This window comes from Diuraphis noxia, unplaced genomic scaffold (genome assembly GCF_037042655.1).
Source record: "Diuraphis noxia isolate RWA-SAM2 unplaced genomic scaffold, SU_Dnox_SAM2 contig0004, whole genome shotgun sequence".
Lineage (NCBI taxonomy): Eukaryota > Metazoa > Arthropoda > Insecta > Hemiptera > Aphididae > Diuraphis > Diuraphis noxia.
The window spans coordinates 68175545-68200871 of record NW_028301714.1 but is presented as its reverse complement, the minus strand read 5'-3'; the positions used below and the strand labels follow the sequence as shown (position 1 = coordinate 68200871).

General features: G+C 28.5%; 1 protein-coding gene across 1 annotated transcript in view; it reads right to left on the bottom strand.

Annotated features, from left to right (window-relative positions):
• The window catches only part of Gycalpha99B (guanylate cyclase 1 soluble subunit alpha 2), a 305824-nt gene extending 281453 nt beyond the window's left edge, over positions 1-24371 (bottom strand). The window contains exons 1-2 of the mRNA XM_089226659.1: positions 24260-24371; positions 7103-7260 (exon numbers count right to left, since the gene is read on the bottom strand). Of these exons, the coding sequence (XP_089082785.1) occupies positions 7103-7237 (135 nt within the window). The 5' untranslated portion in view covers positions 7238-7260; positions 24260-24371. The remainder of the gene's footprint in view (positions 1-7102; positions 7261-24259) is intronic.
• Between the last annotated feature and the right edge of the window lie 956 nt (positions 24372-25327).

Sequence of the window (25327 nt, the reverse complement as noted above, 5' to 3'; positions counted from 1 at the left end):
AAGGCAGTCCTAACCCCGATTTCGGCGATATGATAAAAAATAAAGAAAATAGTATTAGCATTTGTTGTTGTACAGCATTAGTGGTGGAATAGTAAACGTAGTGATGATAGTAAAAGAAAATATAAGACCGAACTTACGACCGTAAAGAAACCATCAACATCTCCTTGTTTGGTGCCTGGTTTAATACGAGTATAGATAATATGTCCACGTGCGCCTTACGCCCCCGTACACATCGCGCCATGACACTCCACGAGGATAATATAACCGATCCGCGTACTTAGTCTCCCCCTGAGAGATATTATACCTAATATATTATTGTGACGCGCATATAAATATATATATATATATATATGTAGAACAAGCCCGTTCTTGGGCACATAATAATGTACGAGTCGTGCGAATCGTCTATATTTTATCGCGGCTTATTTGTCTATTCAGATTTTAGCAATTATTTTTCGGTCTCCCGTCACTCGGTACTGATGGATTAAATAATGGTATGATTATGCACTAAACGTTCGGCGTCTATTCCGTAGTATGTTATACAACTCCCGATGGTAATAATATTATAGTTATATAATTAAATAATATTATTCAGCAACGATTACCGTGGTATAGTTTCCACACCCGTTCGACGTATCGCGGTCACTCGTCAATTCAAACACGACCGTCGACATTAAAATATAATATTCATAATAATATTACATGCGTGCAGTATATAGTGTTTTATTAGTGTCTGATCTACTTATCATTCTATTCTTTTGACACCATCGCCGACACATATTACGGTGGAGACGACTATCGTTGCCTATAAGACGCTGGATAGTCCTTGCACGTATAGTTTGCAGTTAAGTTCCCTTAACGAATGAGGATGGGCGTATGTGCAGTGTAGTACCTACCTCTGCTGTAATATTTATTATGGTCTTGTGTTCTCGGTGAAAGCAAACGTATAATCTGTGTATTGCTGACGACTACATAATATCTGCTGCACCCGGGGAATCACGAGAAATCCTTAAGCGGTGTCTTAAATCCTTTTTATACCGTTTGCATTCCGACTGCAGAGTAGGTGTATTATTGTGTGGCGAGGTTTTCTATGTTGAAACAATCAAAAGCCCTAAGGCAAAGCGTATATTTTTTTAATCGTTAATTCTCTTCGATACCGAATATTAATATGCAGCTGAAAGTTTCCGTTATAACATTTTACACGTTCATATTATTATTATTATTATTATTTTAGTATTGTAAAACAAAAACATTAAACGCAGAACTACCTAGTACCTATCAAAATATCATAATAATGTAACTGCAGTAACACATTGATTAATATTAATGTGCCAAGACGAAGTAGGGTATAAGAAAATTTATAGAAATCCCCGTTAAAACGAACTAATACTTCGAAAAATAAGTTTAGAAATATGCAAGCTTTAGTATAAACATTTCCTTAATATATTCTGGCTATAAATTTCTAAAGACATTTGGTGAACATCTAAATCAAAACTGTTATGAGATTTCTGTAAACTATTATAACAGCTTGAAGATCGCGAAAAATACCGTACAAACGTCATGCATGAACTTTATGAGTTACAACATTTTCGAAATGAATCAAACAATAGTTTACAAATGAAAATGAAATCCTGTATGCTAAGTTTTATAATTTCATTTTCAATATGCCCAACGACAGTTGTTTCACTTCAAATATTTGTCGATAATATTTCCTGTATAATACGTTTGATTTTCAAATACTTAGCTCGAAATTGATAAATTATTGAAAACAGAATATGAAAAATATATTTGTAAACAAGTTATATGGATAATAAATAATTTAAGAAATATACTTATGTCACGAAATTACAAAAATAATATTTCAAAAAAAAAGTTATTAATTTATTGCCTAGGTACCCGAGTTTCATATTAATTTGCTCTAAAAAATTTTGTTATTTTTACAATATGTAAAAATAGTTTTTACCATAAAAATTCGTTTAAAAATTAAATCTGAAAATTGGCTGTTTTTATTCTTTTTAATTTCGGTACTAAAAAAAAAAAATGTTATACTATATCTCTAATAATCATTTATATAATATAAATATACTTTATTAAAAATCAAAAACAATAATAATAAAAAAAATTTCAATATTGATCAGAAGAAAAGTTATTGTTTGTCTTTCTATTATCGTTATAATATAATAATATTAATATGATTCATAATACGAGGTTTAAACGGAGTATAAGACGTAGGTAAGGTGTGTTTGCATAAGTAAAATAAACTTTTTTTGACGTTTTTGCTGAAAGATGGTTATGTTTCTCTTGATAAACTTTTCAGGACACTATATAGACGTATGGTGCAAGGAAAAAGTTGCTGAACGAACGTTTTTGTTGAGCCGATTAGGAAATGCATTATTATACGGTTAACTAAAAACTTGACAACCAAACTCTATTTTCTCATGAATATTTCATTTAGGAATTTTAAACGTAATATACCACATGCCTAGAGGTATAGTGTAAAAGTGTATTTATGGGGTAATATTAATTTTGCCTATGTAAGAGTTCTCCGTTAAATTTCACGAGATTACATTGACAAGCGAAGCTCGCATTTGTGGTATATTAACAATATTATGTGAGTATAGAAATAAGTAATTAAAACCCTATACACCTGCACATTTTGTAATATTATTATTATCTGACAACAAATTTACCTCGTCCAAAAGAGCACTGTCAATATGAATAAAACAACCACAGTCTTGCATAATAATATTATAGTTATAGATTCATTGTTTATAATAATACATTATGACGTAGTCAACAACAGTGACAAGACGGCAGACACATATTATTATTATTTTTATTCATAATATCACTGAAGTCATGTAAAAACTCGAAATATTGATTAAGCTAACCAATAGTGGGTATTATGTTACGTCATTAGTTAAGTCTTTGTTTATGTTCGCGACAGTTGACGTTGACCAAATGCCATACCAAAATAATAATATAATATTGATTAAATTTAAAAATTGATAAGGCTTAAAATGGATGTGCTTTATTGGATGAATATGAAATTGAAAATATGGTCAAAATCATTATTAGGTAATCAAAATGTCTAAATAATTTACAAAAACAAAAAAAATTGAATTTATTTTTCTTCAAAATTTCAAACTTGCTTGAACAATAATTATATTTTCATTATTAAATTTCTAAAATACTACACTTTAGGAAATAACTATTCGACTTCAAATATTCTGTTTATGTTATATCATGAAATAATTTACACCGAACTTTACATTTAATTATTCAATTATTTAATATTAACTTCATTCTTACGTATAAAATGTCACATTTCAATTAGCTATCACTGAACCCATACGATTACTAACTACAAAATTAGAACCATATTTTATAAACTTTGAAAAAAAAATACAAAGATAAAAACAACTCTCTTTCTCTATATTTTCCTCACCTCTAAAATAATTAACACAATATATTATTTAATTCACAACATTTCATGTGAAATGTTCTAATCCAATATTTAGCTAAGGTTCACTTAAAGGCATAGTAATGAAATATGAGAATTATATTTAACGCAAGGTAGATTCACACGTATTACACTATAACTCTAACCATGCCTTTTATTTTTTTGCTTTTTTAACTACACTAACCTCTCTCGGCCATTACCAGCACGTAAAGGACGACCTTTTTTTTCTCACTATTATTCCTTTATTCCATATATTGATTGCGCACATACCCTTTGTTAGCGCAACAAAACAGACATTTTAGATAAGACCCCCAAATCCTTAACCCCTAATGCATCTAGCCAAATTAATGTTCTATGCTATTTATCAATAAAGTATAAAACCTGTGGAAAATCACCACGATCACGATAACAGTTCACAGCGATCACGTGCCTGCTTTATGCTGTTCCCATGTTTATTATTCTTCGACGACATGTTATAATAAATGTGTAAGCGTGATGTAACAAAAAAAAAAAATTGAGTGAACATTTCATCGATCTAATAAATATATAGAAATTTACATATTTAGTTTTTATTATTTTTCAATGACAATGTTTATCCTTGCATTCAAATTCAATAGATCAATATATACTATATATAATGTTTAGTTGCGTTAGATATTTAATCCACAAATAAATATGAAAATTTGTAATTTCCTAATATCACGTGTTATTAGTGAACATTAGTTTATATAACACCCGTAATATCGATCAAAAAGTATATTTAACATTTTAATACAATTGTGATTTATATTTAATTCTTGAAGTTAATCCAGACCGATAAAGTTGAGATAGTAGAAGTTGAATTAAACTAGCATTAAAGATTTTGTTTTTTTTTATGCACAATATTAAGCGTGGTTATTGTATAAATACACATAATAATAATTTATTTACCATATGTGTTTTTAAAAACATAATTTTGGTTACCTACCTACATAATTTTATACAGGCTTGAAACCATTTTTTTTTTATGATTTCAATTTCGGTTTCGGTTAGTGGTATTTTTATTTTAGATTTCAATTTGTTTTGATTACCGTTATATTTGATTTGTTCGATTTTATTTTCACTATCGATATTGATTTCAGTTTTTAATAGTTTTTTTGCTATAATGGTATTCAAATTCGATTTCAAACCTTGATTTTATGCCATCCCAGCACAACACTTCTTAGTTTTGGATTAAGAGCGAAGCGAACCAAAATTTGTTTGGATAAACTTAACTCTATAAAGATACCTCTTTACTTAGTTAAACTAAAATCAAAATGCTTATAGATAATATATTATAACTAATATGGTTCATTATTTCGTTGCAGTACGGAAAAATTCTCTATAAAATCATTCAAATTAGAAATATAAAATTAAATATGTATCAGCTTATATTATGAAACTGTTGTTAGAAAATACATTTTGCTGCATGAACTTTAAATTAATGGAAAAAAAAATCTAATAATAAGCTGTATATTATACTTATAAAATAATCAGACTGTATTAAATAATAAGTATTTTACATATTATTATTAAACCGCATGAATGACGGTGTGTGTAGAAACTTGACGGTGGGCGTACAATATTATTATAGGTACCTATATATATATATATATTTTATATATATTATAATCTTATAATATTCAACCTTTGCACATAGGTAGCTGGTAATAAATGCTTTTTAATATTCTTTTTTCTCATTTTCAACAGTATATATTATTACGTCCGCGGAAACGACTCCACCATCAAGTACGCCCAACATGTTTATTGTGCGGCATTCTCACATTTTTAAAATTTGTAAATGCTTATATTGTCTATATAACTACACACCGTATACATAATATTATACATATAGACGTGTTATTTATATAATATACGAGTAAATAATGTGGCTTTGGAAATTGGAATGTCATATACGAACACCCCCCTGTTAGTCGGGCGAAAAATATCATGTTATTTCATAACGTCGTTTATGAAGGTGGCAAATTAATTGTAAACCGTTTTCTTCGCGTGTCGATTAACTTGCAGCGAACGTATACCTATAACCGTACATTGTACAACGTGCAATCCTAACAGAATAGTATTTCATATTAGCTAAGAATAGGCCGTAACAGAATCGTAGTCATTTTATTTTCGGCTGCGCAGAAAATGATTTTACGAGTAGTGAGGTCGTGTAAACAATAACAATATTTTATAAGCCTACCTACGCGCAAACATAAGGCACCCGCCGTGCATTAAATTTAAAAACCGTTAATGAATACGCCTTCCGGGACATGTGTATCAACACTTTCAACAATAATCTCAAACCACGTATACACAAATACAACGAAAACATGCAGAGATAAGCTGTAGATTTTGACTAAAATTAAAGTAGCTATTACATTAGTTTTATTCAATTCGTGGCTCTAAACCAAAAGACGCTTATTTGATATTTTAAACAGCCTGCACTTTTTTCCACATATAAATTCGATTGTCTGCAATGTTCCATAATTCAATCTCAAAAATGACTTTTTCACGCGACGTCATTGCAAATGTTTATATGTTTTTATTTTATATGAAGCACGTCATGTATACGAGTAAATAGTTTTCTGAGGATCTTAGGGCATTTTTCACGTTATATTGTACAAGCTCTGTGGTGGTAAACGACCGCAAAGTATCATAATCTTTTATAACGTAGTTTGGGGGGGGGGGCGAATTAATTTCAAACTGTTTTCTTCGGCGTGTCATTTAACCCTCGGTGAACTTACTTAAAGCTAAATGTATACAACGCGCAAATCTTAAAATTAAAATTATCGTACCGCAGTGTCGTCGTGTTTTTAATTTCGACTGCGCAGAGAATGATTTTTCGGCATCGTGTAAACAATAACCATGTAACATACCTATGCGCAAACATAAGGCACCCGTCGTGCATTCAATTTAAAACCGTTATTGAGTACGCATTTCGGGACATGTACATCAAAACTTTCAACGATAACCACAACCCTGAGTTGAGGGATATATTTTAACTAAAATTTAAGCAGCTATATTAAGTTTATTAAACTCCTGGCTCTGAACAAAAAGGTATCTACTAACTTGTTATTTTTAAAATCTACTTTCATTTACATAATAATATGTAAATGAAAGTGGATTTTATATATTATATTTGTTTAATTATCGGCAATAACTATTTCACATATACTATTAATAGCTATTTTTATTTTTTTTATTCTTGTCAAGTCACTTTATTTATTAATTAATTATTAATTATTTTTTAAAACGATAAATTAGATGCCAAGCAAAATATGATTATTAGTCTTTCGTCTCCTGCGGACTGCATGCGTTGCACTCACCTATAATAATATTGTTAACTCAAGTCATCAAAACCATTCATTAATGTTTCACTCAATTTTGAAGTTCATATTTATTACAATATTATATTACTACAATGAACATTTGCAAACTTTTTTTCCACCTCGATTCATATCGGAATCCACGATGGTGTAATAATAATATGACGAACGAAGAGAACGAATAAGCAATAATATTGTTTAAGTTCACTCTATTCTGTGAGAAATTGTCACAATAGTCAGTTATTCACAAAACATATATAGTATTATACAATCGACAATGGAATGTACTCACCGGTGGTGAAGTAAGATTTCTGACAGCTTCGCTAAGATGTTTCAAATTCAAAGGGCGTTGTTGTTCAGTCTGCGTTGTGTTTGCTCTTGGCAAAGCTGCTGCACCGGAGCGCCCGGAGCTGAACGGACAAAACATCTTTGCGATTTTGACGATTAAATCTGCATAAAAAAAACATTCTAATTTTATTATAAACTCGCACACTTTGCGGTTAGGTAAAATTATATTATAATATATAAAATATATGTTGTCCACATCGAAGCATGCATATATTTAATACCTATTCTTATTTTATAATATTCAGAATTGAGAATATTATAATATGTTATCATTTTAGAAGTATAAGAATATCCATCATTATAGAGCAGCAATGCCACACAATAACCTGAAGAAACACTTTTCTGATATTAAATACCAGAATACGTTTTTCTTAAAGATAGATTTGCTAAACCTGTAGGCAGTTTTGTAAAAGGTACTTTTTTTAAATATTCTAGTACAGATACAGATACTTATTTCAAAAAGTATTTAAAACACCAATTTTAATACTCAGTAAAAAAAAAGTATTATTTTATAAATACTTTCAAATACCTACTTATACATTAATTTTTTTTTTATAAAAACATTTTTTCCCCTTATAAATTAACAAAACCAATTTTCAAGTTATACGTTAATTCTATAAAGATTTTTATTACGTATCATTTGATTTCTGTACGCGATTAAAGTTAAAATTAAAATGAATAAGTTAGTAATGAATTAGTAATTGATTTTAATTACAGATACTGAGAAATTTTTTAAAATACTTAGTTTAAGTGCTTTTTAAAAAGTATTAAAATACTTTTACTTAAGCACTTTACAATACTGCACTGTTTATCAATGTAACTTATATAAAAAGCATAATCAAATCATTTTCAATAAATGCCCATGTGATAAGGTTGGATAACCTATGATTCGAAAAACAAGTTATACATCAAAAATAATATTTGTTGTCAGATTTTGATATTTAGGTGTAGTTTTTCTAACCGCAAAGCGCTACAAGTATTTCGTGTTACACATCCACATTTTCCTAAACAAACTGTATCAAAACTAATTTTTCAATTTATAAAATAATAATTGTTTTAATATTAGGGTTATATTCATTGGAAATTCATAGACCTACATTTTGGGTGTAGTCTAGCTATTATAATGTTATGCTTATTTTTTTTCTATTGAGGCCTACTGACATTGAATACAAATATTTTGATATTTAAATTGTTTTTCATCAAACTAATTGAGTTATTTCATTTTAATTTAAAGAATATTAATTTTATGAACTTAAAATTTGTAACCATTCAATAAAATATAATTGTTTTAAAGATAAGTATTGTAATTTTAAAAATATTTTCACACATTTTAAAATTTTAAACTATTTAAAATTTAAAATTTTTTTTTTAAATCTTTACGTGACTTAAGTTTGAATAATAATATTTAGTTTTTTATTTGAGAATTATGAAAAATGCATAATGATTTAATAAAAGGTTCTTCATAACTTTTCATAAAAAATGTAGCGTAATTTCATAATTTTATATAACTATAGTTTGAAATTCGCAGGGTATTTAATTAAATATTTGTTAAACACGTGAACAATTTTTTAGTTGATGATTTTTGAGAATGTTATTTTTAATTTTGAAACTTTGTTAATCTAAATATCTAATACAAGCATTAATGTACAGACATATTATACGTAATTAATTAGTTGTATACGTAATGACAACATCTGTGTACTAAACCATCGTCCATCAATATAATATAACTTCTATAACTATTGGTGCTTATATTATAACCAAACCATAACACGTTTATATTAAGTGATTCTTTATTGATATTATAACTATTTTTCGACAAAAACTTTACCTTAATCATAACATGGTGACTGACTTGAAGTAAAAGTTAGAGGTTTTAGTCAGTATACTCGTATCTGTATGGCATTGTTTTTTTAGTATTTTAATAGTATAAAAATATTCTGTGTGGTACACAACAAATATATTTTTTAAAAGTACCTTTTATATTGTATACATACATAAACTGGAATTACATAACGCGGTAAATTTGCGACATTTTTTTATTCTAGTACTTGCTGGTAAAATACAAGATTATTACATAATTGTGCACTCAAATAATTCTGGAGTTTGGGATTTAAAATCCAACGCTTTTTTTTGAAATTGATTACCACAATATTCTTTTCATTTCCAATATCTAGTATCAGTAGTATGTAATTTATATAAAATTATTATTAGCTCATCCCCTTTCACAAAAAAATCTAATGTGAACTACAACTTTACCATATTACTAATAGTTATACTATATAAAACAGTATAGAATATTATCTATTTAGAATTTATAGAACAAAATATTCTTTAAATAAGAAGTTGACTCATCAGTTACAGTTAAAATTATTTTTTGTACACGGTGATATTTTATAATTGTATTTAAATTAAACCCATCTGTTAAAATGACTAACTCAATGTTGTTTTATTATATTTTTACACTTTGGTAAATGATATAATTCAACTCGGGAAATAATAATTATTCATAATATAAACTATACCTGCATAAATATACATTATAATTACATACATTTGGTTTGGTATTTTTATATTTTGGAATTAAAAATTTAATGTTATTGCGATGAATAAAATATAACGTCACTTATTATATAATAAAATGTGACATTTGATATTTTTAGCTCATTGTATTAGTATATATGTATATATATATATATATAATAAGTTGTGCAGCAAAAATATGATATGTTTGTTAGTAATAAATTAAAGACAACTTATTTTACTAAAAAATGTTGAACAAATCGTCTTATGAGTCGCCGTTGATTATGTATAGGGTCAAAACGATCAGGCTTGCAGGGGCGGCACGTCAAATAAAATTATGTACAAAGTAAAACACAATTTTATTGACATGTTTATTTTTGCCAGTTAACAACAAAACATTATTTATCTAACAAATCGTGAAAATGTTAGACGTGACGGCTTCGCAACGTCGATTAACATGTGGTATCGCGGTGACCGGCTGCCAAAGCCAAGCGCTCGTTTAATATGTCATTGTGCGTGATCAGTGTTAATGGAAATTGGTAAAAGTCGAACAAACTTGTTTAGATGTGTAGAGGGAGAAAGCGTTCACACAAACTTCGTTCGCGTAAAGTTTCTACGAGTTAACGGACGGTATCAGCGACTTTGAGGCATGATATGGGAAACATATGGGATGAAAAAAATGAGAGGAAACAATATATTGATTAACAATATTATAGTGGGCTGTATTATTTAGATTAAATCGTATAAATTAATGACTTAAATATCTTACAGGGTAAGGGGGATGCTTATACAATATAACATTTAATACGCAAAACTTTTAGTAATAGGTAAATAATTACATTAACAGTGAAATTAATACTTTGACCTATATACATTTTGAACTCATAACTCAGTCTTCAGGTCAGCGCGGTCGAGAAGACTTGTTGAACATAAAACGTAAGACAACAATAATTAGTGGTGGTTAATTATGCGCATAATATGACGACAAAAGATACTTCAGATGAGGAAACGGCGATCAATCCAATGACGAAAAAGACTGCAAAGCTTTCGGTCATAACCCAAATCGTGTGCAACATAATTTGAACAAGACAGTGAAACGGCATGAGAGGCCATAAGAGACATAACAGTATATAACTGATAACGCGAGACTGCGCTGTGAAATCCTCTCTGCATTGTGTTTACCCTTTGAAGTATCTTTTAGATTATGATCTGCGAGTAAGTACAACGGCACGAAAATGTCAATTCCAAAATAACTATTATACGAGTTCAGTTTCAAGACATAAAAATAATTGCTATCAATTAGCGCACAATTATTGCAAAAACACAAATATAACCATCGATAATAGAAGAACGGATACCTAACCAATGTTAATACATAGAACCCAAGAGGACGCGGTCATAGGCGCCCGCAGGGGGGGCAAGCTGGGGAATATCCCCCCTGGCTTTTTCAAAATATTTTTTTTTATATTGTATACGAGTATAATAAAAAAGGTTATTATTTTAAAACACCTAGTAAAATTATAATATTTATCCTCAAATCCTAACATTGTCCCCCCCCCCTAGAAAAATTTCTGCGCGCGCCTATGGACGCGGTATGCGGAATAGAGAAAGGCGGTCACTCACACCCTCAAGTGGAACTTTGTTAGGTTATGTTCAAATAAAAAAATTGAAATTATGATAACATCATCTATCTATTGCCTCTCGTAACCTCAAATAATTTACTAATTAACTCCCGTGTGATGGTGTTATATTCAAGTATCCATTCTTTTATTATCTATGATAATAACCAGGGCTAGGATTTGAATGCAACAGCATGTTTTTTTTTGCGACTTCTAATTGTTGATTTTGTCAGTAATGTCCACGAATCACCTCATGATGAGATAAATGGTGGTGTTTTTATTTTGCATGATTTTGCATATTTTGGATAAAATGTATATTAATGCATATATTGAATAAAACTAATATTATTATTGCATATTTCCATTATAAGAATGCGAAAAATGCATGTTTTATAGTATATTTCGTAATTAATATTTATAATTTAATATTAATACTTCGTATTTAATTCTAGCTCAGCTGATTAAAGTATTAAATTTGATTTTTTTGTCAAACACAAATTTTATTTTTATAAATGCAATCCTATGGTACAATAGGTATGCGATTAGAGATTGAATAGTTTGACGGAGAAAGATAAACACAATTAATAAAAGTATGTCGGTCAATATAAAATCTAAGATAGAAATTAAAATGCATACTTTTGCATATTTTGGTAAATAAAATGCATATTTTACAATTTTTTATTGCATACAAATCCTAGCCCTGATAATAACACATCCAATGAAGGCATATAGTAATTTATTACCTATTTATTAAGTCATATTTTTCTGCACTATAATTTTTAAAATTCTAATTTACGTAGATTTCAAAAAGGAAATTTTAAAAAGTTCAAGTAGCTTAAATGAAATTATACCCAAAATGCACTAGCCATGTTAAGAGGGAATTATAAAAATCTTACACGCCTGACTAGCAGTTAATGTAACTATACCGTAACGAGTTTTGATTGCGATCTGACCAGCAAATAAAATTTAACTCAACTTTAATAATTATATTAAATTTTTTGTTTTAAATTATGGTGTTTTCAGCAATTTATAGAAATTTGAAATTGTCGACTTTAATTTTTATCTATAAATGTTTATAAAATATAATCAAATATATCAAAACGATTGGCAGTTTAATAAATTTACTGGAATTAAAAAAAAAGTTTATCGTAATCTCATTAATTTATTTTGAATGTATTAAATTCAAATTATGATGAAATTGGATATTTACACGTAAAAAATGATTTATCTTCAAATGATTAATGTTATATTTTGTCATAATTCAAAAAATATTGGCCGCAAAAACATGAAACCTTAAGCTAATTACTTAAATAATTATTTTAAGTGCACAATCAAATATTCAAAATATTAAGAGTAATTTTAAACTATTTACAAAAATTTAATATTTTTTTTTTTATATAAAAAACCGTATAAATAATAATGTCTTAGGTACTACATATCAACATTGAATATATTTAAAAAAAATGTAAAAGTAGTATGTTAATTATCTAAAAAACAATGAATCACTATAACCGAGCATTTGTAAATTCAAATAATATTATTGTATGGCTATATTCCAAATTAATTATTGAGAACCTTATGTGAGTATTTGAAAAGTTTTGAAAAAGTTTTGTGACAATAATAATTATGACATTTCAATAAAAAAAATTCTTTTTAATTTAAAATTCTAAATATAATTTATATTTTACTAGTGATAAAACTGGAAATCAAAATAAACTCTATATTCTGCAAAATACATAGGTAACTTATAGAACCTATGAATAGGTATGCATCGATAAAATTACAAAAATAAATATTTATTCGCTAGGTATAATAGGAGTGAAACAAATATATAAATTTTACACCATAAATGTAATAAACGTATTATATTCCATCGTCGGAATAATTGTCTTTTAAGTAATGCCGAATCCACAGTTGATGTGATACGTGAATAGCACTATAATTAACATTGCAACAATGAGCGGAATATTTGACATTAAGTTACTTGAAATTAGCTAATATAGTAATATGTTGGAACAATTAAATCACTTATCAACCGCAGTATTGTGCCTATGTCATGATGCATGTGCATGTGAGTGCATAGCCATTAGCTAGGTTATCACAATATTCAAGTTTAACTTGAAATGTTCGCCGCAGCTATTACAACATTGCAAATCTATATATTTTAAATCCCCATCTCGTCTCTCTCTCTCTCTCTCTCTCTCTCTCTCTCTCTCTAATAGAAATACCATCATATATTGAAGATATATACCCAACACGGCAACACCTTATACCTGATTATCCTAACATAACGATAGATTATATTCATACTACATGTCTACATAAGATAGTTATGATTTCTGCGATGGTCTAAATAATATAAATATAATGATGAAATGTTACGAGATCATTCATGAAATTATTGAGATTAGATTACTAATTTCAATATTATTAATACTGGTTCAATTTTAGCACATATAATACTGACATTTCATATAACACTTCTCTCAAAAATGTAATCTCAAAAGTGCGATGAACAGTGCAAAATACTAGTAGGTACATAGTACATACAATAATAATATGTATATACATTTATTTATTTTAATCATGTTATTAATATTGATAATTGTTGCAAGTTTTTGAGATATAACGATTGAATAAAAATAAAACGAAAGAATTTATTTACGTTCACGTTTCACGGTGAAGAACATGAACAGGAAATAAAAGTTCAATTTTTGAAAGTCATCCAATGCCCAAATGTTTCTTTTTCGGTTACTTACCAGAACATGCTTTCTACGACAACTATTAACGATTTTTTTTGCCGACAACTGTTTTAATTAAATAAAAGCAATAATATCCTCTTTCCCACCACAGTCGCGATGTGATATTACGCATAATAATCAGTGTTGAGACTTATCTAGATAATTATTTAGTTATCTTTTATCTTATCTAGATAAATAGTTGAATTTTATCTAAATACTTATCTAAGATAAAAAATTCATTCATCTAGATAAATTCATCTCTATACAAAAAAATATAATACACATTTTGATTGTCAATTTATTTTTATGATAACTAGCCAATACTTTAAATTTGAATTATCGAGTCATCTCAGTAAAAAAAAAAATATGTTCATAATAATGTTATTTATTATACAGGTATTAAATTTTATTATTGATATTTTAGTTAGGGGCCCGGACACTGTGATCAAATATACCTACATTACATATTACGAATCGTGTAAAATGTGATGTAGTTTTTTCTTGATTTTTATACTTAATTTACTCATATAGCCGATGTTTATATAATATTGAAGTACTAAGTAGTATCAAAGGTGTACTCTTAAAATGTTTTGGATTTCAATGTGTTAAAAAAATTAAATTTATCTCTCTTGTTATCTAGATAATAATGTATTTATCTTTTGTCTTTATCTAGATACATTTTTATCCTGTTATCTTTATCTTTATTTAGATAAAAAAGTACTTGTCTAATCCCAACACTGATAATAATACAAGATGTATATCAGATATTTATTAATATAATATTATTTCGTAAATGATATTATATGTATGACGTTTTGGTTAATCGCTATTTGAACTGCACAACGCCCGAGATTGGCGGTGTAATTTGCATGATTTATGTGTCTGGTGAATATATCGTTCCGGGCCAATGAAACATGGGTGGTGGTAGGTGGGTGGGCGTAACACATGCACGAGTGCTGGTGGAAATGAGCTAACGATAATTATTTCAAATTAAATTGTAATATTCGGCGAACGGAAAATTACTACAATTACTACAAATTCTATACAAACAGCGATTTGTCTTACTTGCACCTTTGGTTAATCATTAATATAAACATTATATTTACCTCGTGTGGCAAAGTAACAACAAATTAAAAGTCACGCGTTTCACGTAAGACAACTCGAACTATAGCATTCTAAAACATTGGTAATGCTCTTTTAAAGTATAAGTTGGCCATTTTTTTAATTTTAAATCAGAAAGTTATAGTATATAATTTAACCAAAAACTTGCGTGTTTCTTTCAAGTCCCTTTTTTAGGTGGGTGAATAGTATATTTTGACGTATCGGTCATAAGCATGTTTTTTTTATAATTGTACCCACTTAAAAAGTTACTTATACGAATTACCATAAACTTTAAATTCAGTACGATTTTGAATCAAATTTTTAAAAACTACTGACAAAAGTTCCTGGGAGAAAAAATCGTTTTAAGAACCAATACCAATATTATTATTGCTGTTATTATTATTATTGTAGAGTAAATCAATTATAAACATAATGACTTGTGATATCCAATTATTCATTTGTTAATAATTTAAATATTTATATAACTTACATTTTTTATGTGGAGACTTTATTAAGAATTTTTGAGGGATAGTCAGATAAAACTTTATTGGAAATATTATAATACAAACTCTATTAAATCACAAGCTTTAATTTTTATTTAAATCTTCAAATAAGTTATGCGAATATTAAAATAATAATATTTTACTTAGCTATAGCACACAATAATTCACTTTGAAATAAAAATATAAATAAAAGTCTATAAGAGTTCTAGATAGTATTCTTACTCTTAAGTTTGATAATGGATCGATTTATTATATTATTAACAAAACAAAAAACTCAAAATTGGTTCTGCTGAACGCAAATATTCAATATTAAATGTTTATAAGACCAAGGCAATACTTGCAAGTGGACAATCTCTTAATATAATAATTATTATAAACTTAAGATGATTTATTTTTAAATAATATATCACTGAGAGCCACTTTTGTTTTTTTCATTAATAATATTTAAAGGTAGTAAAATTATAAATAAAATTGTCAATGATCATTTCATAAATTATAATTTCGTATTTGAGGCATTCAGTATTATATTTTAGTTATTTTATTAAATTTGTTGACTTATATCGATTAAAAACAAAACTTCTTTATTAAAATTTAAAATAGTTTTAAATAAACTATGGATAACAAGCTTATGACATTTTTAGTCTCTAACTTGTGAGAAAAAATAAAGCTTCCTGAAAACTATATTTGACAGATTATAAATAAGTCATAACAATTTTTCCAAAGTAAATAATTCATTTTAAACTCTGACAGTACACAATTATCATATTATATTTACTTGAACAATATTATCTTTATTGTTACTAAACCGTAAATAATTAAAAAGTTATGATGAAATTAAAAAAATATGTAGACTTATATTATAAGTATGCTTAAGTATATTTAAGTAATTTTGATGGACATTTAATATATTAATAAGAAAACTAAACGAAAAATTATTTTTATGTCAAATTTATTTACATATTTTTGCTAAAAAACATTTAATTAAAAGTTAATTAAGAAGACGTATTCGTCGGGTGCTGTGCTATTACAATTCGCTAACTCTTTAAAAATAAAAACAGATAATATAGACGCGTACAAAAGTAATGCAATTTTGTTATTAACTTGTTCGTATCCAGACACTGCATTACACGTAGAAATAAAATAAACATTTTATGAAGAAAACAAGTTTCACCTATAATTTACATCGTAAGTTAAGAAAAACAAATTATTGCTCATTTAAGTTTTTATAATAACATATATAACACGTAAAATAAAGCGATTAAACTCGAGCATAGAAATAAACGATTGACTGCCGCCTAGAACAGCTGATATCGAGATTTTAAATTAATTGAAAACAATCAAATCAAAATTTTAAAATCGCTGCCACTTTTATTTAGTATACCTAATGTGTTTGACCACAAAAACTAACAATTTTACAATACCAGACCCCAATAATAATACGTGTATGGTACATTATGCATATTATAATATTTACTACTTGTCTTATAATCCAAATTTCACAAATAACTTTATTTAAGTAAATTGTGATAATTGTAGGTAATACCTAAAATAAATCATGATTATGGATTTACAGAGAGCGTTCACTATACATTATTTTGGCACATATTATTATTGTTATTATATATTATATTATAAATCTAGTTTACTAAACTTTACCAGTTAAGGTCATTCGATTTTTCAAATTTTGAATAAAGTTTAAGTATAACATAAGATTGGTAGGTACATTCATTTTTTTAAATATATAATTATAGGATTATGCCTATTATTTTAACAATTGTTTAAACGTTATTATAACATCCACAAAAAATAATAATAATAATATACAATGTTTAGGTAGTCGTAACTTCCTAATTTTTTTTGGCTTTTTTAAACCGTACGCCACTAGATCCAATGAGGCCATAGGTTTTTATTAAAATATACAAGTCTTCATCTGTCATCATGTATGTATTATTAATTAGATCATTCTTACTCATGACTGACTGAAAAATTTTTGTTTTCGTAATTGATGTTATCATAGACAATCCAACGTTATCACGAAATTATGTAGTAAGTATAATATTTAGAATTATGATAATGTATATCATTTAACTTCTGGTTTATATTCATTATTGCTCTTTTTAAATAATATGCCAATATAAGTACAATATCTGGTACTCATTAAATATGTTGAGTTTATTGTGATTAGTAAAATATTGTTTTGTGATTAAAAATAATTCAATTTTTATAATACTACGTAACAATATAACAGTTTTAGTAGTGTGTTTAGTAGGCCTTTTCGACGATTTTAATTATAAATATTGAATTACTTGTCAAGTGGCAAAACAAATACCACGATTCAAACTATATTATTATATATATACCTATACTCATATCCGTTTTGATTGCATATAAATGAGCGTCACTGTTATAGAAATGTATTCTTTGATTTAAATCATTGTACACAAGTATCTGCTCAAATGTATGTCACATGTTATTGAGAATTCCGATTTTATTCCCCGTGAACAGTCATCAAGGGTTACTAAAATATTTGTTTAATATAATATTCCGGTAAATGTTAGTAATGAAACTCCATTCGTTTACTCGAAATAAAACGCATTCAACGAAAACTTATGAATAGCATATTAAAATAAATAGTGTAGACTAGCTATTCGAAGTTTAACAAAAACCACTATAACATACGTACAATTCGCACACTTAACAATAACAACTCTATGCACCCCTAACTCTATACCACTCATTGATTTTGTTAAATTTAATTTAAACAAATAACGTGGTTAAGCCATAACTCAATAATTTGTGTTTTCAGTTTTATCATACGGTTTCAAAGTCAACTGTATTCAAAAACAGATTTCAAAATAAATTAATTTAATTTAATTTGACCAGAATTGTTAACGACAGCTGAACCAGCTGTTTTTTTCAAAATCCTGTATTACCTATGTGGTGTAAAATTCTTGATTATCTATTTCATTAGTTAGAAAACCATTGAGTATTTAAGTAGGTAATTATACAGGGTAAATCTTTTATCAAACAACACTCATTATTTCAAAAACTATTGAATTTTTTCAAATTTTTTTTTTTTCAAAATTTTAGATCCATCTTGTTCTAGAACTATATATTCTTTAAGTATTTTCACCCTTATATTTATCAGGTAAACCATTATCAACTTTTGATTTTCAAACGACAATCTATACTTAAAAAATGTCATAAACTAAAAAGGTTATTTTTTCAATGAATTTTCACGTTTAAATTTTCATTTTTCGTTAATCCGTTTATAAGATATAGCTTCCCAAAGTTGGGTGGTTTTGGGTGGTATTTGTCTGTTATAGATGTATGATAGGCGTGATATTTACACACAAACACCATATGAGTGTTGTTTGATAAAAGAATCACTCTGTATAAGAGATATTTTGATATAATACATTCTTGTAATTATTATAGACCATTTAGGACTTTCGGCGTTATCACACTGCACGAAAAAGTTTCTTCTCTTTTACGCTGTGTGATATACACACTTACACTTACTTAAACTATTTCACAATATCATCTAATAGCATTTTATACTTAAATATTATGCCCCATTTACACTATTTGCAGATTGTTATAGATATTTTATACGGCGTTTATTTACATCGCTCATATGTAAACCGACTTTTTCCGAAAATCGTAATACAAGAGTTAATTTGTTTATACATGAAAAAGGTTCTTTATTCAAACACTTTTTAAACTATGGTTTAAAAAAACTTGTTTTTCTACAGTGGAATAATTCAAGCCTAACTACAGTAAAAATTGTTTTTGAAATGTTTTAAATAATAAATTATCCCCCAGTATTTTTTAAATTTATAATTAATTGACTTCAAAAATAATGTAGGTAAGTATAAATTACAAAACAAATATTATTTATTTGTCTTTTTTGTTTAAAAATTATTGCATTTCGTACAATTTTAAAAAGTATACATTTAAGTATTTGTAAATCAAACATGATTATAATATAAAAATGGCATTTTATAATTTATAATTATGCTGTGTTTAAAAAAGTATATTAAGCAACTGCCCATTTTAATTTCTAAATAATATTACATACCACTTTTCTATTTGATTTTTTTCATTTCTTTTACTCGAGTTGAATTATTGAAGTAAACGAGTTGAGATTCCCTAGGATTATTATCATTCAGAAAACTAAAAGTATCTACAAAACAAACTTACAATATTATTAAATTATTAGAATTGAAAATGTAAACATTTTACGGATTTTTAAGAAATTGTATAGTTTACTATTGTGATACAGAGTAAATCAATTTATTATTCGACGTGCACATGTGTTTTTATAACAATATTGGCAATATCACGTTGTGGTTATTTACGCGTATACATTATATGATATATAATAATATACAATCTTCAAAATGCAACGTTTTAAATATTTAAAATGCACCGATTTTAATTATTATTTTTTTTTACGAGCGATTTTTTAACGAAAAAAGTTGTAGACTGTGATTATGATCGGGAAGCCACAGGTGCTCGATTAAAATCTATCGATATAATGCGTGATTAAATGTAAAAATATTAGTCGAATCATAAAACCATAACCTATAGAGATGTTTACACATTCCTACTACGAATCGACGAATAAAAACAGATTAGGAATAATTTATGCCAGGTATGCGTGGAGGTGAAATGCCAATAATAGATTTAAATCTGTATATCAATTCGAACACGATATTCAACTGAAATTAAAGGCACATGACGATTGAAACTTGATGTTTTTCCACAACCATCGCATAATATTTGCATGCGTGACATTACCGTACCTACATAGCGCGGAGACAGTAGTGGGACAGACGTCGTAATTCGTTTGATCACGATCACTGTAAGTAATCTTTATTATAAAATAACAAATATTTTCTTTGTTTTTACAACTCACAGTGGAATTATTAAATCTTATCAAACAATATAAATTTAATCCCACATTTATTAATTATTATACGATACAAATGATTACAGGTATAATAATATAATATTTTTTATGTATATCGACCTATTACCGATACAAAACTTCTGGTAGAATGGCAAAATAAGGGAAAACAGTACATAAATAAAACCACGGTCAAAGGATTTGACAAAATAATTAATGTTTCCTGTAGGTGAAATGTCAACGTAAAAATTACTGAGCATGCGCATCTAAACGAGTAACATATATCATAAGCTCCTTCGGTCAATACCTATATATATATATATATATATATATATATATAGGTATAAGAAAGCTTATTGTCAAATGGAATGGCGTAGACCTTGAACACTGTGACCAACAAGTACCTTGGAGTCTACTTAGATCGAAGCCTAACGTATAAAACACATTGCGAACAGACGAAAGCCAAAGTAAGTGCAAGGAACAATATACTACGAAAGCTTGTGGGTAGTAAATGGGGGGCTGACCCTCACACCCTACGGACCACCACTTTAGCATTATGTTTTTCAGCAGGGGAATATGCATGCCCAGTCTGGAGCAAATCAGCGCATGCAAAAAAATTAGACATTCCGCTGAATGAAGCGACCAGTTTAATAACAGGATGTCTGAGACCTACCCCAGTACCAAAATCATACATAACGAGTGGAATTTCCCCACCTCACATCAGGATAGAAGTGTACACCAGAAAGAACGAAGCAATTAACGGATGAACGACTCAATAAACGGCTCAAGTCAAGAGAAAATTCCCTTGGAGCATGTATACCACTAACAAAAAGACCAGCAGACGAACGCTTAGAAAATTGGAAAGAGGAATCAACCAACTCTGACATGGTTAAAGAAGCATTACCCCCTAGACACCAACTACCATATCGAGATTGGAAAACGTTAAATCGCATACGGACAGGGACAGCCCGCACACGGGTAAATCTTGTAAAATGGTCATTGAGGAAAATCTAAGATGCGACTGTGGAGAAATACAGGACGACGAGCATCTGCTGAAAAAACACGAATGCACCATATAATATAAAAAATAAAAAATGATCTATTTAATACATTAACTGATCGAGTAATAGATTTTATAAAATATTGGTCAGTGATAGGTATATGAGTTTTGTTGACCACACGAGAGAAGAAGATTAATAAAATACTTACCTACAGAATAGATGATCAATAATTATCGGACTATGATTTAGTTACCAAACCGAACAAAACTATTTCAATTTACAAGTAATATGTAATTGTGTTACGGTGCACTTTAACAGCTAAAAGTTATAATGCTATAATAGTGATTGGGTGGATATTTGGTATTTAGCGTTATGTCTTTGAGCAGCACAGAGGCGCAACCAAAGGTGGGGGGGTCCCTGGTCCAGCCCCTCCTTGAGTATTTCTAAAATGGAACATTTTTAAATCCATTTCGGAATATAATAATATATTATAAGTACTTACAATAAATTTTGTTTTCCACCACACTACACGGACTGCACCAGTGCAAATTTGTATGTTCCATCTACAAGATTAATGTGCACTGAGTAGACTTTTTTATGTTTCACCTCATTGCACTACTACACCAGTTTTTTGCACCCAGTGCAATGATAAGTACCAAAATACCCATTAAATATTTTATTATCTATATATATATCAATGATAAGTATATATTTTATGTTTCATCTACACTTGCACTAGCTGGCATTAGGACAATTATCATGGAACTGTACCAGTGTCATCTTGGTGCAATAGTGTGGTATGGTGGAAAACGCTATAAATAATTTTGATAATAAACCATTATCAGTTATAACATTTTGTCATTTTCTCTGATCTTAGTCCTTGATATTCCATAAACTGAGATATGAGTAGTTGTCCAAAAAAATAATGAGCTGAGAACTGAAAATCAAAATAATGCTCGGAATACTATGAACACAATAATAGAAACATGTTATAATTTTTTAACACTCCAAAAAGACAACAGTTGTTTTTAACACATTTAGACAAACTAAAAAAAACGAATCTTCATTTCAAAAACAAAAACTAAAAAGATTATGTCCGATTAGGTAGATTAAGCGCTACAACTCAATTGAAACATTTTATGAATTTTTCCCTGAAATTTTAAATTATTTATAAGAAATAATTATGTGGATCGACAATAATACATCAAGTAAAGCAAATCAATTTATATTAGCACTACAAACATCGGAATTTAATGTAGCCGAAGCTATTCTAAATCATGTTTTTCAGTATACTCATTGGCTATATAAAATATATTTACAAACTACAAATATTGATTTAATTGACGTTATTGAACATATAAGTTTAGTGAAAATACAATTAATGTCCATAAGATAAAACGTCAGTCTTGAATTTAACTAACTATATAATGATCCAATATAAGATTAAATGTTTTTGAAATTACAATTGAAATTCCATGATTAGACAATAGTGCCAAGTACTAAGTAGCGTATTGTCCTAAGTAGGGAGGCACACTATTTTCTGATTTTCATGAGATAATTTTCGATACATATAACGGCTAATTTAGTAAACGAATAGAATTTTAGATAGTCCTGAAGAGAGATTAATTGTGTTTTTGTGAAAATATTTTAACGCGATTTACGTGGTCACGGTAGAAGGGGCTGGTTTGAAGGCGTGAATAGTTATAGATCAGTGGTGACGGAAACTTGCATAGTTTTACTTCTCATAAAGGGGCATGATATGAGTGGGTACATTTCAAGACCGCGTGTAAATATAACCTACATGATACCATTACCATTCTATTCGTAGTATCAAATCAGTTTTAATAAAAAGGATATTTAGTTCGTGGTCCTGATCAGACCTTAAGGAACCTAGCTGTCGGATCAGGGCAGTGGCTTTCTAAGGAAGGATAACCACATTTCCTATTTTTGGACGTGTTTTTTTTTTTTTAAGGAAATTACCTTATTTTGGTCACTTAAGCATTTAGCATAAATTTAATTCCTAGATTTAAGCTTTCCTCTTCTTAAAATTTAAGTCTCAGTATCCTACTGAACAGTGTTATACCCTTGAATTTTTTTTTGACGTTAATATATATATTTATATCATATTATACTTCCCACACATCGCGTAAGATATATTCAATGGCCAAATACAATGTGTGATACAAATTTTAAAATAAATATAACCCGAACGAGGGCTCGCTTTGTGGTATTTTATCCATGAAAGAAATTATAGCTGTACGAATTAACTACCATAATATTATAATATATGACTACTTATACACTAAATATTTAGTTTATCAATGCATTATCTACTAATAATAGTAGTAGTAGTAGTAATATTAGTAGTGTAGTATACATATTTTTATTGACCAGCATAAATTAAGATAAATGTATTTTGACATATATAAACAAAAATTAATATCTATAAAACTGTTAGGTATATATCGTTTAGGTATAACGATCACCCTGCAACTTTATAATATTATAAAATTCCCTCCCACACCCGAAAAAAATTCTCTACTTGCCCCTTTTAGAGATTTGGCCCGTGTTCGTGACTATCGTTTGAACGAATTTTTTAAGGCGACACGATGTCGTTCTTATTATTATGATGGCTCTGCTCAAAATATATGTCGTAGTATAGTGTGATAATAATAATATTATAATATTGTGGATACGTTACCTATACGGCGTCGGCGGCGATGGCGATACGAGTGACCATGCGGCAATCACGACAGCGGATGGAATCGAGACCAGCGGACATACGACCGTACATGAACCATTCGGAAGCACACTGTTTTTCGAAACGCGCGGGTGGGCAGGCGGCGGCAGCGGCACGACACCCGTCGTCGGCGTTGCGCCGGTCCCCTGCACCACCCAACCGTGCACAGTTGTTGTTGGCGTACCGAGCGTGTGGGTCGTTCACCACCACCACCACTACGACTGTAGGGCCGTTACCACGCTGTACCGTCATTTGGACGACGATGGACACGTGTGACAACAATACTATAATAATATAATATACCTGTAATATTTTTTTTTTTTTTTTTGTAAGGAAAATCCGCGGCAACATAGGCCATTGGTTGTGGGGTGGTACGGTAGGGGTTATTTTTGTAGATTTGTTTGTAGATTTTTAAGTGAGTAGGATTATAACACGTGTTTTTAACGTGTTTTTATAATGTGTGGCAAGGATATGTTGCTAAAAATCCAGGGTGGTCCATCGCCACAACTTTTATTATTTTATACCTATATACAAATAATATGTGGACCATACCTGCACATTATATTATTAATTTTCATTATACAATTGGACTAGATTCCATAAAAAATTGATTGGACTTTTTTTATGCAACACAAAAACAAACAAATTTTAACCACACCAACTACGTTTCAATTGTCAGTCCTAAGTCTGAATAAAGTGGGAAAGAAGTTTTTATCCGGTATAATTTTTTTTCGTGTGGGAACTTACGTATGCATACCTTTGTGTGATTGTTACCTGCTATATCTCGTGTGGGAAATTACATTCGCCAGAAATAAAAGATAATTTTTCTTTTTATTACCTAATATAGTTTTGCTTTACATATTTTACAAAATCCTTATATTTTTTACGTTTAATATTGTTTCAAAATCTGCGTTTTTCAATATTACAAAATCTTAAATTAATCATGAGTATAATATTCCATTATATACGTTTTTTTTTTTACATGAAATGTTTTTTTTGAATAATTTTTAATCACTTTGTCTGTCAGTA